At 40.6% G+C, this 16,147-nt stretch overlaps 1 protein-coding gene across 2 annotated transcripts in view; it reads right to left on the bottom strand.

Annotated features, from left to right (window-relative positions):
* Positions 1-16,147, bottom strand: part of elp4 (elongator acetyltransferase complex subunit 4) — a 54,643-nt gene that overhangs the window by 23,016 nt on the left and 15,480 nt on the right. Inside the window, exons 6-10 of one of the 2 annotated variants that reach the window (XR_015128353.1) lie at positions 15,927-16,011; positions 13,023-13,211; positions 9,719-9,827; positions 7,365-7,471; positions 4,373-4,480 (exon numbers count right to left, since the gene is read on the bottom strand). Coding sequence is in view for 1 of the 2 variants with exons in the window: in XM_086285789.1 (XP_086141915.1) it covers positions 7,365-7,471; positions 9,719-9,827; positions 13,023-13,211; positions 15,927-16,011 (490 nt within the window). In the remaining variant the exon portion in view is untranslated. The remainder of the gene's footprint in view (positions 1-4,372; positions 4,481-7,364; positions 7,472-9,718; positions 9,828-13,022; positions 13,212-15,926; positions 16,012-16,147) is intronic. The other variant, XM_086285789.1, reaches the window with a different exon arrangement.

The following is a 16,147-nucleotide window of genomic DNA, read 5'->3' as shown; positions in this document are numbered from 1 at the left end:
TTGTCCAACGATAATCATGGCAACAGTCTTTCTGTGCAAGTTTAGAAAGAACACGTTTTGAATGCAGAATATCTGTAATATTAAGTGTTTATATCTGGATTAATGCGTTTGAAAGTTCTGAAAGTACAAATTACCAAAATTTACCTCTTTTCAATTTTACATGCAAATTTTAAAACATACCCATTGCAGTTATTTATTCAGAGGTCTCTGAAATTAACCACTGAACATTTTTTATGCTGCTGGATGTATGTTTGTTTGGGGGGGTTGTTGTTGTATTTTTTAAAATCAGGATTGTGCCTGACTATGAGGAAAAGGAATATCAGAATTTACAGTGGCAAACTTGACACTCTTGCAAAGAGTTTTTAAGACTTGCACGGAAAGTACATAAACCTAAGGCAAAATTAGACAGAGTCTTTAAAAAGATAGGAAATAACAAAAAGTAAATAAAAATGAAGAAGCCACAGTGAAGACTTAGTTTATAAGCACCAGAGGGCCTATAGTTCTCCAGTCACTACCATTATGTTAATACGAGCCCTTTTTGAACAGGCTTACACATACCCTATAGTGCCACAAGACCCCATGGATGCGGGGTGGCATACACGTTATAGCCTTTTTGCCTTTCTCTAATGGGAGCTGAAGACAACTAGGGCTACTTTAATCAGGTCTGAGTCCAATGTGGCCAGTCTAGTCTGATGGGGGCTGAGTGGTCCATGGACCATGTTAAGGGTTCACTGCTCACTGATGAAACAGCTTCACTTCCAGGATGAGTTCAAGCAGACCACACTCTTACTCAATCTGGCAGGAGGAGCACATATGCCTTGTTTTGTTTTGCTTTAATACTGTCTGTTTGAAAGAAAAGTTTTGGCGTTTTGTTGATATGGTATGGAGGGCAGCACATTTGGCTGCCCCAAATATTCTCGCACTGAGCTTTGACTTGGCTACAACAAACACAACTGCTACTGCTTTTTCTCCCTAGGTGCTGGACAATGAAAAAAAATGCTCATTTGGACTGTTTTAACCAGTGTCTTTAGTGATTTTCTGAACCTTGACCTTGCTTGCACAAGCACATCTTTAATAGCTTGGCAGACCACATATAGCACTACAGGGAGTAACATTTCCACTCCCACACATAAAACTCTGCTGATTTGTTGTGGCATTAGTGGAGTGGATTTGGTTGTAGGTTTGTGCTTGTCTTAATTAACACATTTATCAAAGGTCGCTATTTAATAAATACATAAACTTGTGCAGACAACCTGAATCGCACGGATGTCAAGTGCACCCAAAAACAAACAACCCCCCACACCTCTTAAGAAAAAAAAAAACTTGCACATTTTTGCAATCCACACACACACAAGACTCAGCCACGGTATGAGCTAGGCTTTTCAAAGACACATGCACATTTGCAGAATAGATAAAAACTCTGCTAAATAATAGATAACAATCTGATGTATGTTGAGAATATTGTTCAGCTGAGGGGTGCGATGGCGTGCTACTGACTGGCCTGCACCAAATTGTCTCTCTTGTTTTCATACACGCACAAACCATAAGCACACCTCATTCCCAAATGCAACAGAGGTTGATGTGCACCAAGGGAGGAAGTATAAATAATTCAACTGAAATATTATTCCAAGGGTACCATTCCCATCTGATCGTGATTCCCAAGCCACATGTGGGAATCACAAGCAGGTGTATGGAGTTTTCAGTGTCATTAATAGGTTCAGGAAATCCTGTAAGCCCACTGTTTCAGATTTCTTTTCTTATCCGACGAACCGTCATTATGATCTGCTATTGGAAATAAATATTAAATGACTGGGTTCAGCTCTTTCTCCATTTCTGTTCTTCTCAGCATTGGCTTTTCTCTGATCTTTAACACTGGGCATTATTGGAGACTTGGGGAGTCTTATATACGATTAGGCATCGAATACAAACAACCATATAAACAAATGTAAAAATAAGGCCCTGAAGCTTGTTCTCTGTCGAATTCATTATGTATTTTACAATTCTTTCTTTCCGTCCCTTTTAGACGGTTTGGTGCCTCTGAGGAAAAGCCCTCATTTTAATTAGACCTGACCTGAGAATCACTTAACTGCTCCTCTCCGCTCATGCCTTCCCCCTCCTCTCCAAGTCTTCGCTCTGTTCCTCACATAGGTCCATTAACACCCTTCCCTTGGCACCCACAGGCTTCAACAGGGGGGCAGACGCAGGCGTTGTCTTAAAGACGTTTTGAGGACATGCCAAGAAACATTAACCTTCTCTATACACCTCCCTCGGACTCTTCAGTTTGTCTTCCCGTTCTTCTCAAGTCTTATTCTTTTCATCACTATCATTATCCTCTTAATATTATTTTCTGCTATCTTGTGGCTTTCCTCCAACGCACGGAAAAGTTAATTACTCACGTTCATGTCATGTGGGATGGAAGGTTTTTGGACAACTTGAGAAGTTTTGGGAGAGAGGAGTTGGTAGTGTCAGAGGTAAATATATAATATAGTGTAAAAAAAAGTTCAAATATGGTAGACTCTGCATTTTTAATAGCATTTATATATGGAGATTTAAATAATAGAAAAATCTAATCAAAAACAGATTTAGAGCAGTTCTAACAAGCTTGAAAGTCAATATTTGGTATGACCACATCCATCAACGCAGCTTGAATTCTCTTAGACAAGCTTTTTCTTTAAGTAGTCTTCAGGAATTGTTCTTCAGGCTTCTTGAAGGACATTCAAAACCTCCAACACCAGTGGCTGAAGGGCAGTCCCAAACATAACCGAGCCTCCACCATGTTTTACCATGTTTTACAAACAGCTGTCGACACTCCATGTTCTTCCTCTATCCTGAACTCCTTTACACATAATGACCACAGAAGTCTTTGCTGCATTTTTTGCCATTTCTCAAGGACACGACTTTCAGATACTGTTCGACTGCTGTAGATTTTTTAAATTTATTTTTTGGTCTGCTAGCTCTGTTGTTGTCCACTTGTCCAGTTTCCCAGATTTTTTAAAGGCACACTGCACACCATGCTGAGATATGTCATTTTCAGCTACTAGCTCTTAGAACTTCACCTTGTTGGTGAAAAAATATTATTTCATATGTGTCAAACGATTTTATCTTTGGAATTTTTTGTTGATTCAGCTAAAAAAAAAATGGAAACAAATGAAATGTTGACAGGCAGCTAGTAACAATGTGACAAAAGATTCTATTTAAAATGAGTTCTTTGACAAGTTGTCTGTCATGTACGGACAAAACACTGTTTCATCCTTCTAATTCTAGTTAGGTTCCTTTTAGATGCTTGAATAAGTCATAGGTCAACATTAAGAGGCTGAATTAAAAGTATTTATGCTGAAAATAAGTGAAAAAGCAACCAAAGTCCAAAGAAAATCTGAAGCTATCATGTTTTTATTTAATTTAATAACTGTACAGTACTCTGTTTATACTAACCATTATCCTTAATGTAAATATGTAAGAAAAATTGTGTATGTTTCTGTTCTGTGTCCTGTTTGTTGTATATGTGTCTTTCTGGCTGCTGTTACAACCAAATTTCCCCTTGTGGGGCAATTAAAAGATTATTCTATTCTATTCTATTCTATTCTATTATCCTTCAAAGTAAATAGCAGAAATTAATATTAACTGTACCTTGATAGGTGACAGAAATGGTTAAGCCATTTCTAGTTGACCCTGAGGCTGGTTTGGACTGACACCTCAAAAAAGTGGTGTCATACAAATGAACCAGGATGTGCAATATTATTACACGTAAGAAACTGATGTAATCCCTATATTTTATATGACCTTTGTCGTCATGTGTCATCCTTTCTTCACCAGCTTCCTTTCACTGACTCCTTTCTCTTTATAATAATGCAAAATACTCTAAAAATATAACAGTTCTCAATGACATGAAACTTTTCCTATGTATACACTACACCGCCATAGCAAATGACTTGTCAGATCAACAGACATCTCCGCATAGCATCTCTAATAGAGGACTAATTTGACATAAATCCTTGTCTTATGGCGTATTTGACCCCGTGACCTACCTCTGGCACCCCAGTACCCCACGGGCACACTGCCTGTCAGTTTAAAGGGTCAACCAAAGGTAAAGAGAATGTACTATCTACATTCTTCAGGGCTTCATCCTTAAAGCATCTTCCCTTGTGAAACCACTGACAGAAGCCTGTATTAGCTGAGTGGCTGGGAAAATTCTCACACACATTGCGTGTTTTCAGAAAGTGTCTAACAATTAAGGCGTGTCCGCATTTCCCAATACATATTTGCTTGTGCCATTGCATGAATGTCAATATCTGTATGTGTGTGAGAGCAAGTATTGTTTGTATATGTCTCTCTGAGTATGTGTTAATCTCTTAAACACCTAACACTCCTCTACCTGCTCAGACAGGGCCACGGGTTAATTCTGGCTTCAGGCGTCGTGGCTAATAACTGCTCATCAACCGCAGCTTGAACTCTGAGAAACATCATGAGCTATCGTGGTGACCTTAAAAAAAAGAACCAACAGAATACCGATTGAGGAATGGGGGAATTTATTTGCTAAAACCAAAACCCACCATTTAAAAAATAAAATCAAAACTAATAAATACAAGATCACTTTCTTATAAATAATCCCTGCACTCTGTGAGCTGGCAAACAAACACTTTCCGCATTCCAGAAATGTTAGGGGATATAAACATGAGTCAAACAGCAGTTAAGAAATTAGTTACCAGGACAAATCTATGTGTGGCTGGGGAGACATGCAGCTGCCTGACCGAGCTGGTGAGAAGGTAGCACTGTCAATCATCTGTCACTTTCCACCACCGCATCGCAAATTAATCCAGATAGATGATAAATAGAAAGCTGCTGCATTCAGTGCCTTCCATATATGGAAAATGAGTCAACAGTTGAAAAAGGTACATAGCAACATGGATCTGTTGAAGACTGAGCAGTAGAGAAAATGTTGTATTACGTGGCTCCAGGCAGAAGAGTTGTAGCATGAGTAAATGAGGTGATTAGCAGGGATGGTGTGGGCTGTCACACGTCAGACACCAGGCTTAAAATCCAGTCACCATCTTATGTGTCAATCAGCGGCCCACCGAGGCAGTTAACCAATAGGTCAAACACAGTATACACTGAGCAATGTATGTGTGAGATGCACACCAGTAGACATATATACCCATACTCTGCAACAGTGAAGGAAGAGCACGTGCATTCATACCTTTGTGACATTTCTAACTCAGATGATGTACAAATTAATGACAGCGAATCACAATGCCAGAGAACACAACACAAAGCACATAATAGGGCATTACAATGACTAATATGTGTTTTGGCTGATTTGATGCATGACTGGTGATACGATGTTCTCTGGAAAATTCCCTAACATATAGCAATGTCTCATAGGACTGTGACATTTTATATTAAGTACGATCTTGTGTCAACAAGTGCATCCATTTTACAATCCTTAAAAAAATCATAGGTGGATATTGCAGAAGTTTTAAGCATATGTTATAAAGACACCGATATGGAAACGATATATATAAATCTTATAAAGTTTGTATCTGTCTTGTGTGAAACTTATATGAAAAGCATACAAGAGTGAAAACAGATATAAGATCCCTTGAAAAATTATATAAATGAAACTTGTATGTTTTGGATACTTCCTAAAAGAATATATGAAAGTAATGAGAAAGTGGCCACTTTCATGAGTGAATCATATAAGCCTTATATATTAAGTAAGCCAAATCTTATGTAAGTCTTTTATAAGTTTTTACTATTTCTTTTCCAAATGGGCAGCGCAAGAGTATGACTCCCACTCAGCAAAAAACTTCAATAAAGCTCCTTAAACAAGAAAGGCAGACAAAGCTTGGTCTTAACAATGTGCTGCTGGAATATATGACAGGGGATCCAGGCCCCACAGAGCTACTGGGATTCTCTAGGCCTCTGAACTCCTGGCCTGCCCAATACAGAGCCTAATTAAAAGACCATTTAGGATAACTACCTTGACTTTTACAAACATAATAAATCACTGGAGTGGTATGTTGGGGAAATCAGAGAAAGGAGGAGGGATTGGGTCAGACAGAAGAAAGGGTTGGAAGGGCAGTTAAGGCGGGCAAAAAAAATGAGAAAGGATTGACCATAAGATGGAGGGAAGTTTGGGGGTGGCACAGGCATTTCTCTCCTCCCCTACAAATCCTGGCTGAAACAATAGGAGTCACTAAGAGCCATGGACCAGAGGGTGTGATAAGGTAATGATAATGTAATGAGGACCAATCATGAGGCTGAGCTAAGAGGAGGGCCCCTTAATTTCTCTCTGGAATGGCAGCTCAGTGACAGACTGATTGCTCTGCCCGAGAGTGATCGTGCAAAAGAGAAAGAATATGATCAATCATACATCAAAATGAATGAAGAAAGAGGAAGCCCATACAATCACCTAGGTACACACAGTAAAATAAAATGCAATCCAAGAAAACATTTCCACTCTAAATTCTACATAATTTCTATTATTGATGGCACAGTGGTTGTTGGTATAGGTGGTGTATTGCACTTCATTACATCATTTTGCTCTCTTGTGTATATAATATACTGGATAAAATGTTAGAAACATTCACTAATACTCTAATTAATTTTAAGTCATACATGCAAATGGGTCTTTAGATGTCACACTGGAATTTCAAGCTATCTTACATATTAAGGTAATGTTGCTCCTTATTAGAGTAAGCACGTAATCTGAGAGCTTTTCTTTCTCTCTGCAAACCCTGTTTGTTGCTGTTGCCTCATTCTTGTGGCTGAAAAACAAAAGTACTGAGTGCTAAACTAATGCAGGGTCACATCCTTGGATCAGAGTCATGGCTGGTAACAAATTAATGCAATCCCAACATAAAAACATAGAAAACTACATAATTAACTGTCATAAGCAGCAGAAGCAGTATTGTGTATTTATGATTATAGATGGATTTTTCTCACTTTGTTGCCTCTTGGCATTACACTCAAATAACTGTGGTAGCAACAGAGTGTAATCAATAGCTTCTCCTTTGATTTTGTCACCCAATAGCAGACAAAAGTAAACAAAGGTTGGCAGAGATTCGCCTACGTGAGAGAGTTCTCATCTGCACGAAGCAAATGTAATCTTTCTTAATAAATAATTACTTTGTATCGAAATCGCTTTTGGTTTTAGGTTAATGGCTACAAGGCAAGTTACAATTAAAATAGACCAGGGAGGTAAAATCAGAGCAACTAAAAAATTCAAACATTTTTAAAAAAAGAAAGAAAAACAAAAAAAATCTGATGAGATATCACATTATACAGGGTTTAACGGGTGTAACCCTTGGAATACCGTCTTTTTAATGAATAGATCCTGGTTACGCTGAGTACCTTTGACAACATACCTCAATACTGAACTGTTTTCTCTTGAGCTTAAAAGCCAGGTCCTTGTGGTCAGGGAGTTGGCTCGCCAGACAGTTCAGGTAAGGTACTTGGCGTACGTGTAGCAGGCCTGTGAAAGGAAGAGGGAGCAGATTAAACCTGAAATACCACACAAAGTAAGAGCTTCCTTTACTTCTTCCTGCCTTACTACTTCATTTATTACAGAGCATGTGTATTTTATTTGACTGTGCCAACAGAAAACCCCATCGTGTTTCTCACACGTGCCATTTTTTATATAAACATAAAATAAGTGACAGAATTTTACAGATTTACTGAGTTACTACCAACTAGCAAGAAATTAACCTTCATTATTAAGCTCAATACCCCTATTTTGGAAGAATGCTGTTCCCCTGCACCTTTCAAGGTAACATTTTAGTATGTAGGCAGTAGCTGTATGAGAAGAGCTAATAAAAAATTGCTAGTGACCCCACGTTGACCTCAGCAAAAACTAATATTAAGTTTGATAAATCCATTCATAAATGCAAGTCTTCATGTCTTTACAGTATTTTAGTAACAGATTATATTTTTGAATGTTTCAAAGTTTTGCAATGGCTTTCAAATGTCTAACTGATCATTATAAGGTGAAGGATTTTTTAAAGTTTGGGGGTTTGTTTTGAAAATTTGCATCTGTACAAGAGGATTAAATTTAAGGCACAAATTAATTGTAAAATTACTAACAACTAAATCTGCAATAGAATATACTGAGTAAATGTCATTGGCAGACTGAAATGAAGAAGTATTTTGTTCACATATCTGCATGTTAGACTTTTCCTATGATTTGGAGTATGAGCGAATGAAAATTTGCCAACTTACACTGGGACATACTAGAACAATAAGGACACAAGACAAAAACGCAAGCTACGGATTCTTACAAAGTTTTGGTGGATTTTTTCCCCCCCACTCTTAGTCCTCAATTAATTCACCCCAGTTTTCTTAAAACTGGTTACATACTGTAAAAGTAGGGAGGTATAAATAAGTGTGAGAGAGAAAAGGAGTGATCGAGGGAGTAATGGAGAAAGGAAGACAGACATAAAAAGTGGGGGATGGTGGGTTCTCTCCTCTGTGCACTTGGGTGATTTCCCCTTGCCTGATTTGCAGTGACAGGCTTCCCAGCATGCTTTGAGCAGCCCTCAACTGCTGCCGCAAACACGCACGCGCCTCCGCACGCACACTCTCACACTCGTACCAGATGCGTTTGCACTCATGAGCACACATCAAAACAATTGTACACGTAAATGTATTTCATAACCCAACCAGAGATTCTCTGGCTGGTTGAACAGGGCAAACATATATTTGAACAAGGTGTGCAAACAATATTAACTGCAAATTAAAAAGAACGTTCTGTTTTGTTTTTGCAAAACAAAATCATTAAAAAAAATTATACATCCTCACACTCATGTTGCATGAGCTGAAAAGCCACCTGCCCTCACAATGCAGAGGAATGTGATCACTGCTGGGATGTGTGATCTAAATAAAACATGCTGTTGGATGAAAACAAAATCTGCCATTGAATGTTTTCAATCTCATCCCTTCATCTGTCACAACTAGGGCCGTCTAACACGAGGGGGGGTGGAGGGGGGGGTGAGAGGAAAAGCGCAAGAGCGAGTGGGAGAGTTCGAGAGGCACTGCTAAAAATACCCAACTCGCTTAAACTGACCTTTATGCGTGGAGGGTGTGATAGAGTGACAGAAAAGAGGAAAACATGCCGGAGAAAGAAGGAAAGATGAAACTGTACAGAAAAAGTGATGGTGAGGATGAGGAACGCAAACACAAACTACGGTGCCTGCCCTCCCTTCGTGTTTCCTTATTTCTTTCTCTCCAAGTGTCCCTTACCAGTGTCCTTTCCCCTACTGAAAGCCTTGCCCTCCATTTATTAGCAGAGCATGCTGGCCACGGAGACATTGACCGAGGGATAGAGCGATAGAGGCAGAGAGGAAGAGAGAGTGATGGTGAGAATATCGATTCCCCAGTGTTGGTCTGCTCTGCTCCAGAGCCTCAGGGGTATGGGACTGGGGATGAGAGTGGGCGAGGCAAGAGGGAGAGAGGCTCTGCTGGAGGGGGGAGGCAGGGATGGAGGGTGGGGGCAGTGGGTGCGAGGGAGAGGGGGTACAGCGTGGCAGCTGAATCCCCCCCGGCCTGTCTACTGAGGAGCACGTCTGATTGAGCAGCAGCACACTAACGCGCACTGACAGTCTGGCCTGCAAGGGGGCTGCCCTGCCTCCATCCACAGCCCAGCCTCAGCCTTAATGCACTGCCTGTATGTATGTGTGTGTATTTGATGGAAAAGAGACAGAAAGATAAGCGTGTGTGTTCTTACCATGGTAGTCTTTGTAGAGAGGGTTGGTCTCTCTCTCAGAGCCTTTGAATGATTCTAAGGCTATGGCATTGTCACATAGCCTGGTAATGTTGCCCATTAGAGCCCGGTCCTGTAGGACAGAAACAGACCAAGATTGAGGGAGGGAGGGAGGGAGGGGGAAAGAGACACAGAACATTAACAGGTAATTAAAAGCCTCCTGACGGGCCATCAGAGTTTCAATTAAATTAGGTCATCATTTCCTGTGACCAGGTCATTTCTGCCCATGGCTTATGTGAATGTGATGAGGGATAGAAGGGAAAGTAGTGATGGGGCAAACAAATGGAGATAAACCTTACGTCATAGATTTGAAAAAAAGAGAGAAAGAAAAGCATGGGAAAATGTGCCACACTGTAAATATTTTATTTCATCAAATGTTTCACGAAAAAGCTTATAGCTGGATAGCTGGTGCACAAACTTAAACCTGCACCCAGCAGGGGAGGACTGGGGAGAAGTTTGAGAAGTAACATAGGCTTGGAGTGGATAGCTCCCCCTACTGGTTTGCTCAGTGACTTGACAATAAAGTGGACAAATTAGGGCTGAATACAGTAGAGTGAAAGAGTGAAAGGGAGGAAGAGAGAGGGACATTGGGACATAGGGGGAGAGGGAGTCCTGCATTATTAATCCCTTTGCCTCCTGAATCATTCACATCCTTCTCTCTGTGTTGGCTGCCACCGCCTAATGCAGTTTTCATGCCTTCATGTCTTTTCCCCACTCTTTCTTCTTCCTTTTCATTTTTGTCCTACTTTTAAAGTATGCATATCCTACCAGTCAGTACCACCAGCACTTACAGAGAATCTGAAGTCACTCGTGCAGCAATTACAGCCAATTCGAGAGTTTCGATAAGCATTATTCAACACATTATTAAAAACACTAATGGCACAATATGACTCAGTATCTGAGCAATAGCCCATGAAAAACTTTATCTGTACAAATCTGTTTAGAGGATTATAACTCTTCTGTGTGCACATAAATAGATAGATTAGATTCCTTATCAAGGAGTGATTTGTTTCAAACTTTCCACATAAAGCAGCTCAGTTTAATAGCAACAGGGCAGAATGAGGTCGGTAAGACACGCACATGCGCCTCAGCTTCTTGAGTTTTTAAAGCAATAAAAGAAATGCTCCCCTCTGCTGAATATAATTCTTTATATGTTATTTATAATTAATAAAGGGCTGTAACAAGACTCGTTTGAGTCTTGTAATTAAACTCTATGCTACCTCAATAAATTCAGATTAGGTCAGTGCAAATCCCCTGAAACCCTCAGCTTCAGCGGATGACCACTGTCTGACAGGTCACAGAGAGGGCCCAATGTTCACCTCATGCTGCAACATTACAGCTATTGTTGTTTTCATTTGGCTGTTTGACTCAATGGCATACAACTAATGCCACTGGGTATACATGTCATCAAGTAAACAATCTTATTAATATGATCCCAACTCAGTCTGAGTGAGTTAAAGATGACTTTCTGATGATCAAAAGTTGAACAAAATGAAAATATGAAATATTCTCTTGAAGATATGCAAAGAAATAAAGTCAGTAACAGGAGTTATTTTACAATTGAAAAAACTGCTCTGCTCTTCGGAATTACAAGAATAGGCAAGTGCTATATTCATAGGTAAGACTGCAGCTTATATAAATGGTGTAGAGGCTATGTGGACATCTTTCTGGACGAGCTGCAATATTTACGTCAATCAGGACAACGCGTTAGTCTGAGCACCAGGTGAGTATAGATGAGAGTATAGATGCATTATGGGGAAGACTGTGAACTTTACATTTGTGTGTGGGATGGGTGTGGTAGCAGGACCAAGTAAGATTGAGGGGAACCGGGCTAAGACGAGCTTAATTAATATTTCAGATGGATTGTAGCACTGGGCTGCTGTGAGTAGGCTTTCAGTGAGTTGTTCAGCTTCCCAAGCTGCTCAATAATGCATTGAGTATTGTAGGCTAGCAGCAGTGGGCTAGCTGGCCAAGACAATAGAGCCTTGGCCAGGTAGCCCATTGCTACTAGTCTAGACAGTTTTCCAAAGGCCATACCTTCTCCATTATAACTATTTAAGAAATGCTCTGGCACAAAGAAACTCTTCTACCATGTCAAACTAATTTCTGTTATCAGTTTGAAATGAGTAGGTTTTACAGACCACTGCCTTCAAATGATTAATCACTTTACTGAGTGAATGAAATTCACATTAATTGTATAACTAAATTATATAACTAATAATAAGGTCACATAGCCCTAATTACCTCTATGTTGGCTTAGTTACTGAACACCTGATTCAGTCCAAAATCTCCTCTCCTGTTCTTCCCCAACTCATTCACTTCTCTCCCCAGGGTGGAGGAGGGGGAGGGGACAGATTAAGGGTTTGGAAGCTTGGCCAGAGTGGGACAGGGGGACCGCTCCCACCACAGCTGACATCTGCTAGTTAGCCACTCTACCTTTTTTTGACTAGGCCAAGGCCGCTGTGCAGTGAGCACATATAGGCCTGGAGCCAGAGCAAGTTATGACAACACAGCTGTTCTGTAAGTTACTGACCTATATCTCTGTATAAAAGGCTCAGAAATAACAGTGTTTTCATGCTCATGTGATTGAGTGAGTGAGTAAGAAAGTAGGGTGTTACAGTAAAAGAGTGGGCAGGTTGAAACATTTTGGCAGAAAGTCTCAGATGGCTTTTCTGGTGAGTGTGCTTCTGTGGTTGACTGTCTGGGGGAGGGCTGTGGTTTGCCATATGCCTCAGCAGATGACTCCATCTTCACACTGAGAGGCCAGACTGGACACAGGCGCATGCACGTGGACTCCCCCCAATTGCCTAACCACACCACCCACCTCCTCCCAAGATTTACACTTACAACTCGCAACTGCAAGGACTAATATTAGTAAGATAATAAAATACATACACAGGCTCACACTCTGCTTAAAACTCTAATTTTAAAAACAGCACCATAAACCCCCTCACAGATTCAAAGGCCTTTAAAATAAGTATGCAACTGACTGTGTTTGCTGCAAAAGCATGGCTTCCAGGAAGTGGCCTGAGTAATACCAAGGTGACACTGAACTACAGGGTCAGGAGGATGACACAGTACAAAAGACTTCATACTATGCACTCTACTAATAAAAAAGACATAATCAAATCAAGTTTAGAACATCCCACTGGAGGAAAGAGACACAAGAATAAATGTTTTTGCACGTCATAAAACTACCGACAAACCTCTTTCAAAAAGAGATTCTCAACTATGTTTAACTGTTTACACGTGTCAACCAGTGTTTTACCTGAATAAGATGAGAAGGAACAGTAACTACTGCAACTGACAGTGATGACCTCAGTAAGGCACGCAGTCCATAAAGGAAGGTAGTCAAGGCGTGGTTATGCATGGGGTCGTCGTGGCAACTTAGGTCATCATTCCACAAAGCTGACCCAAGAGAGTGAAGACCAACACGCAAGATATTACGAGACATGGACTATAAGATAAAACAAAAACAAAAGAGAAAAAAAACAGTGTCAGAAACACAGAAAATATTCAAGAAAGAGTCATGCAAATGTGTTTTATTTTACAGTACAGTCGAATGCAATAACACTGCTTCTGAACATTATCTGAGAACCGCTTTTAAATGATTTCAGTAAGCTGCTGTGGTCTTGGGTAGTATTCCCAAACTTTGGAAGAGAGAGAATGGACAGTCTGCTTACCAGCACAGACAATCCGAACACAGTGCCCAAACGTGACTGGACACAACTGCCCAATCACAGAAGCCATCTGACACACGCACAATGGACCTGTCAGACAGGCTTCCAATATGGCCGCCACCCAGAAACTCCAGCACATTCTTGGCACCACAGCGATGCGCTGCAGCCAAGGGGGCCTGGGTAAGGGTGGAGTGCCTTCCCTTGAAACTCCCCCACCTCACTACAAGAGATCAACGGTAACCCACTCTCATGGGCAAAGAAAAAAAGTGGCCAAACAGTGGTGGGATATATATATCACTGAAACTGAAAGAATGGAGGAGCCTGTCCAAAGTGTGAGAGTTTTTTAGCCTTTAGTACAATTACCTTTTATTTGGGGTTTCGTAAGGATGGCTCCTAATTACTGAGGTGAGAGCCAAAAGTGATTAACAAAGTCTTGGCCTAAAATCTGCTCACTTTTTGCTTTTGTCCCCCAGTCTCTTCTCTTCTTTATCCCTCCCCCTCTATTTTCTCAACCCTCCCGAAATCTCCTCTGCCCCACTCCCTCCTGCTTCCTCTCCCGACAACATGACCTAAGCTTCATTTGGGTCTGGAGCAGAATCACAGGGATCTTAGAAAAATAAACCCCATTGTTTCTGGGAGATTTTTTTACAGTCAACTCATGTTGACTCATGTTATTCACCACCAGTGCTTCATTTCTATACCTTACTATGCTTAAATATGAGTTTTATGTGCGCTTCCCTTAAGTCACTTTCTTTGTTGAGCAGTCTCTTCAATCACGGGTTTTGTGGGACACAGAATTAGAAATTTATTTCTGATCCAGGAGATTTTTTTTTCTCTTCTTTCTCTTTTTAAGTGCCCTTTCTCACTATCCCTCAGTCATGTCTGTCCCATCTGTAACAACTGAAAATAAAATAAATAATAACAACAAAGGTTGATCAAATGGACCAATACAGCAAGGCCGTGATGATCCATTTGGCAAAGTAAATCCATTGGGTATCCTTGTTGGTCTTCAGACAACAATTCTGACGGCTAAAGAACCAAATGGGACAGGCAAAAAAAAAGAAAAAAAAGAAGAAATTTATTTCTATGTGCAGCCCAGCAGGGGGGAGCTGTGGTAACATCAGTGTTGCTGTGGCAACATTAGCAAGGGAGGCCAAACTTAACTCCTATAGTTAAGCCTATAGAAAAATCAGGGAACAATGCCAATAAGGTCCAGCCAGAAGCCAGCCATATAGACTACAACAAGCCTGGAACCCCGACCTAATCAGCCAGTGTTTGTGGAGGCTCACACAACTCAACGGAATCCACCAAAAACATGCACAGGGAGATTAATCAACATTGTAATCTGTTATTTACAATTTATATTAAACCATCACAATATGAGCAGTCTCCCAAAAGCAGATAAACGAATCAACATAAAGATGCATACACACTATCATCCATACTGGCCTTTTTTCTGTGTGTGCCCATGTCGCCCTGTGCTAGTCTGCATTCCTGGACTGTGCCAACAGCACATCGGGCGGCCACACTGCTTTAATGATGTCAGCAGTTAATCTGGTGTGTGATTGACAGCGCTTGGGGAGGGAAAGTGGGGGGTAGGGGAGGTAAATCTTGTGCGTGAGTGACAGGGGGGGAGAGGTGGCTCCAGGTGACAAGCAGAGGGGTCACAGAATGTAGGTGAATAAGGCGCGCACATATGTGTGTGTTCATACATGCACATGCACGCACTGGATCACAAATAATAGAGTTTACATGCTTTTGTGTATGAACACTACTTATTAAGTATTGTTTTAAATTAACAGTAGGACATTTAATAAACAAGTATGGAAAGTGAGGTAGATAAGGCCACAAATGCTTCTGGCACTCTGAAGAGAACCGGTGATTATTCCGAAGATTTATGTCAAAGATAAGACACACAGCTGGGAACACACAGGTGAGGTCAACCTGAGCAGGTGAGAAAGAGGTAAACAGGCTCAAGTAGTGGTTGGGGGTCACAGATGCAGATCTAGTATCTCCCTCTGTGCTACTCCAGTGCTTGTAACAAACATTTATATGAACAATAGCTTGTAATTAAAAGTGAGCTTAAGACGTGGTATTTGTAACCTGGTACAGTTTCAGAGTTCAGCATCGTTGCCATACACTTACCATAAACAATAATGCACACGAAACATGGTTTAGGTTATATCACAGAGATTTGGATCACCCAGCACTGATAAGTGTTTCTTTGAACATTTTAAAGGCTGCAACTGGTTGAATGGGCAGAAAGGAGCAAATTTAAAACTGAAGGATCACCTGAAGTGGATCATATTTTTATTCGATTGTTTTGTTTACAGTTTTAGCCAAAAAAGTAAACCCATAGAGTTACATCTTTCTATGTGTATTAGATGTTTTTGTTGAAGGGACGGGCTGCAATAATTGAAAATACAAACTGTAATTGCAAAATCATCCATTTCCAGACTCTCAAATGAAACAGATATAATACTGGTTCTTACCATGGGGGTAGACAAATCAAAGCCTTCTCTGTGTATGACCTCTTGAAGGGACTTCAGCAATGCAGAGTAAGACTCAATCATGCGACTGGAGAGAGCACAGGGTAGGGCAGAAAGAATGGGAACAGTGAAGCAGACACCCAGAAAGAAAACACAAAAGGGTTATTTAATATATGTAAATTGTCACTGAGACTATTTTGATAAAACTGGGCCAAGCCTATCAC

The sequence above is a fragment of the Aulonocara sp. 'chitande type north' Nkhata Bay genome, linkage group LG1, assembly GCF_057382095.1.
Source record: "Aulonocara sp. 'chitande type north' Nkhata Bay isolate Kocher_YH1m ecotype deep benthic linkage group LG1, A_spYH_male_GT1.1, whole genome shotgun sequence".
In the NCBI taxonomy this organism is placed as follows: domain Eukaryota; kingdom Metazoa; phylum Chordata; class Actinopteri; order Cichliformes; family Cichlidae; genus Aulonocara; species Aulonocara sp. 'chitande type north' Nkhata Bay.
The sequence above is the reverse complement of the archived record's forward strand: the minus strand, read 5'-3'. Positions and strand labels throughout refer to the sequence as shown.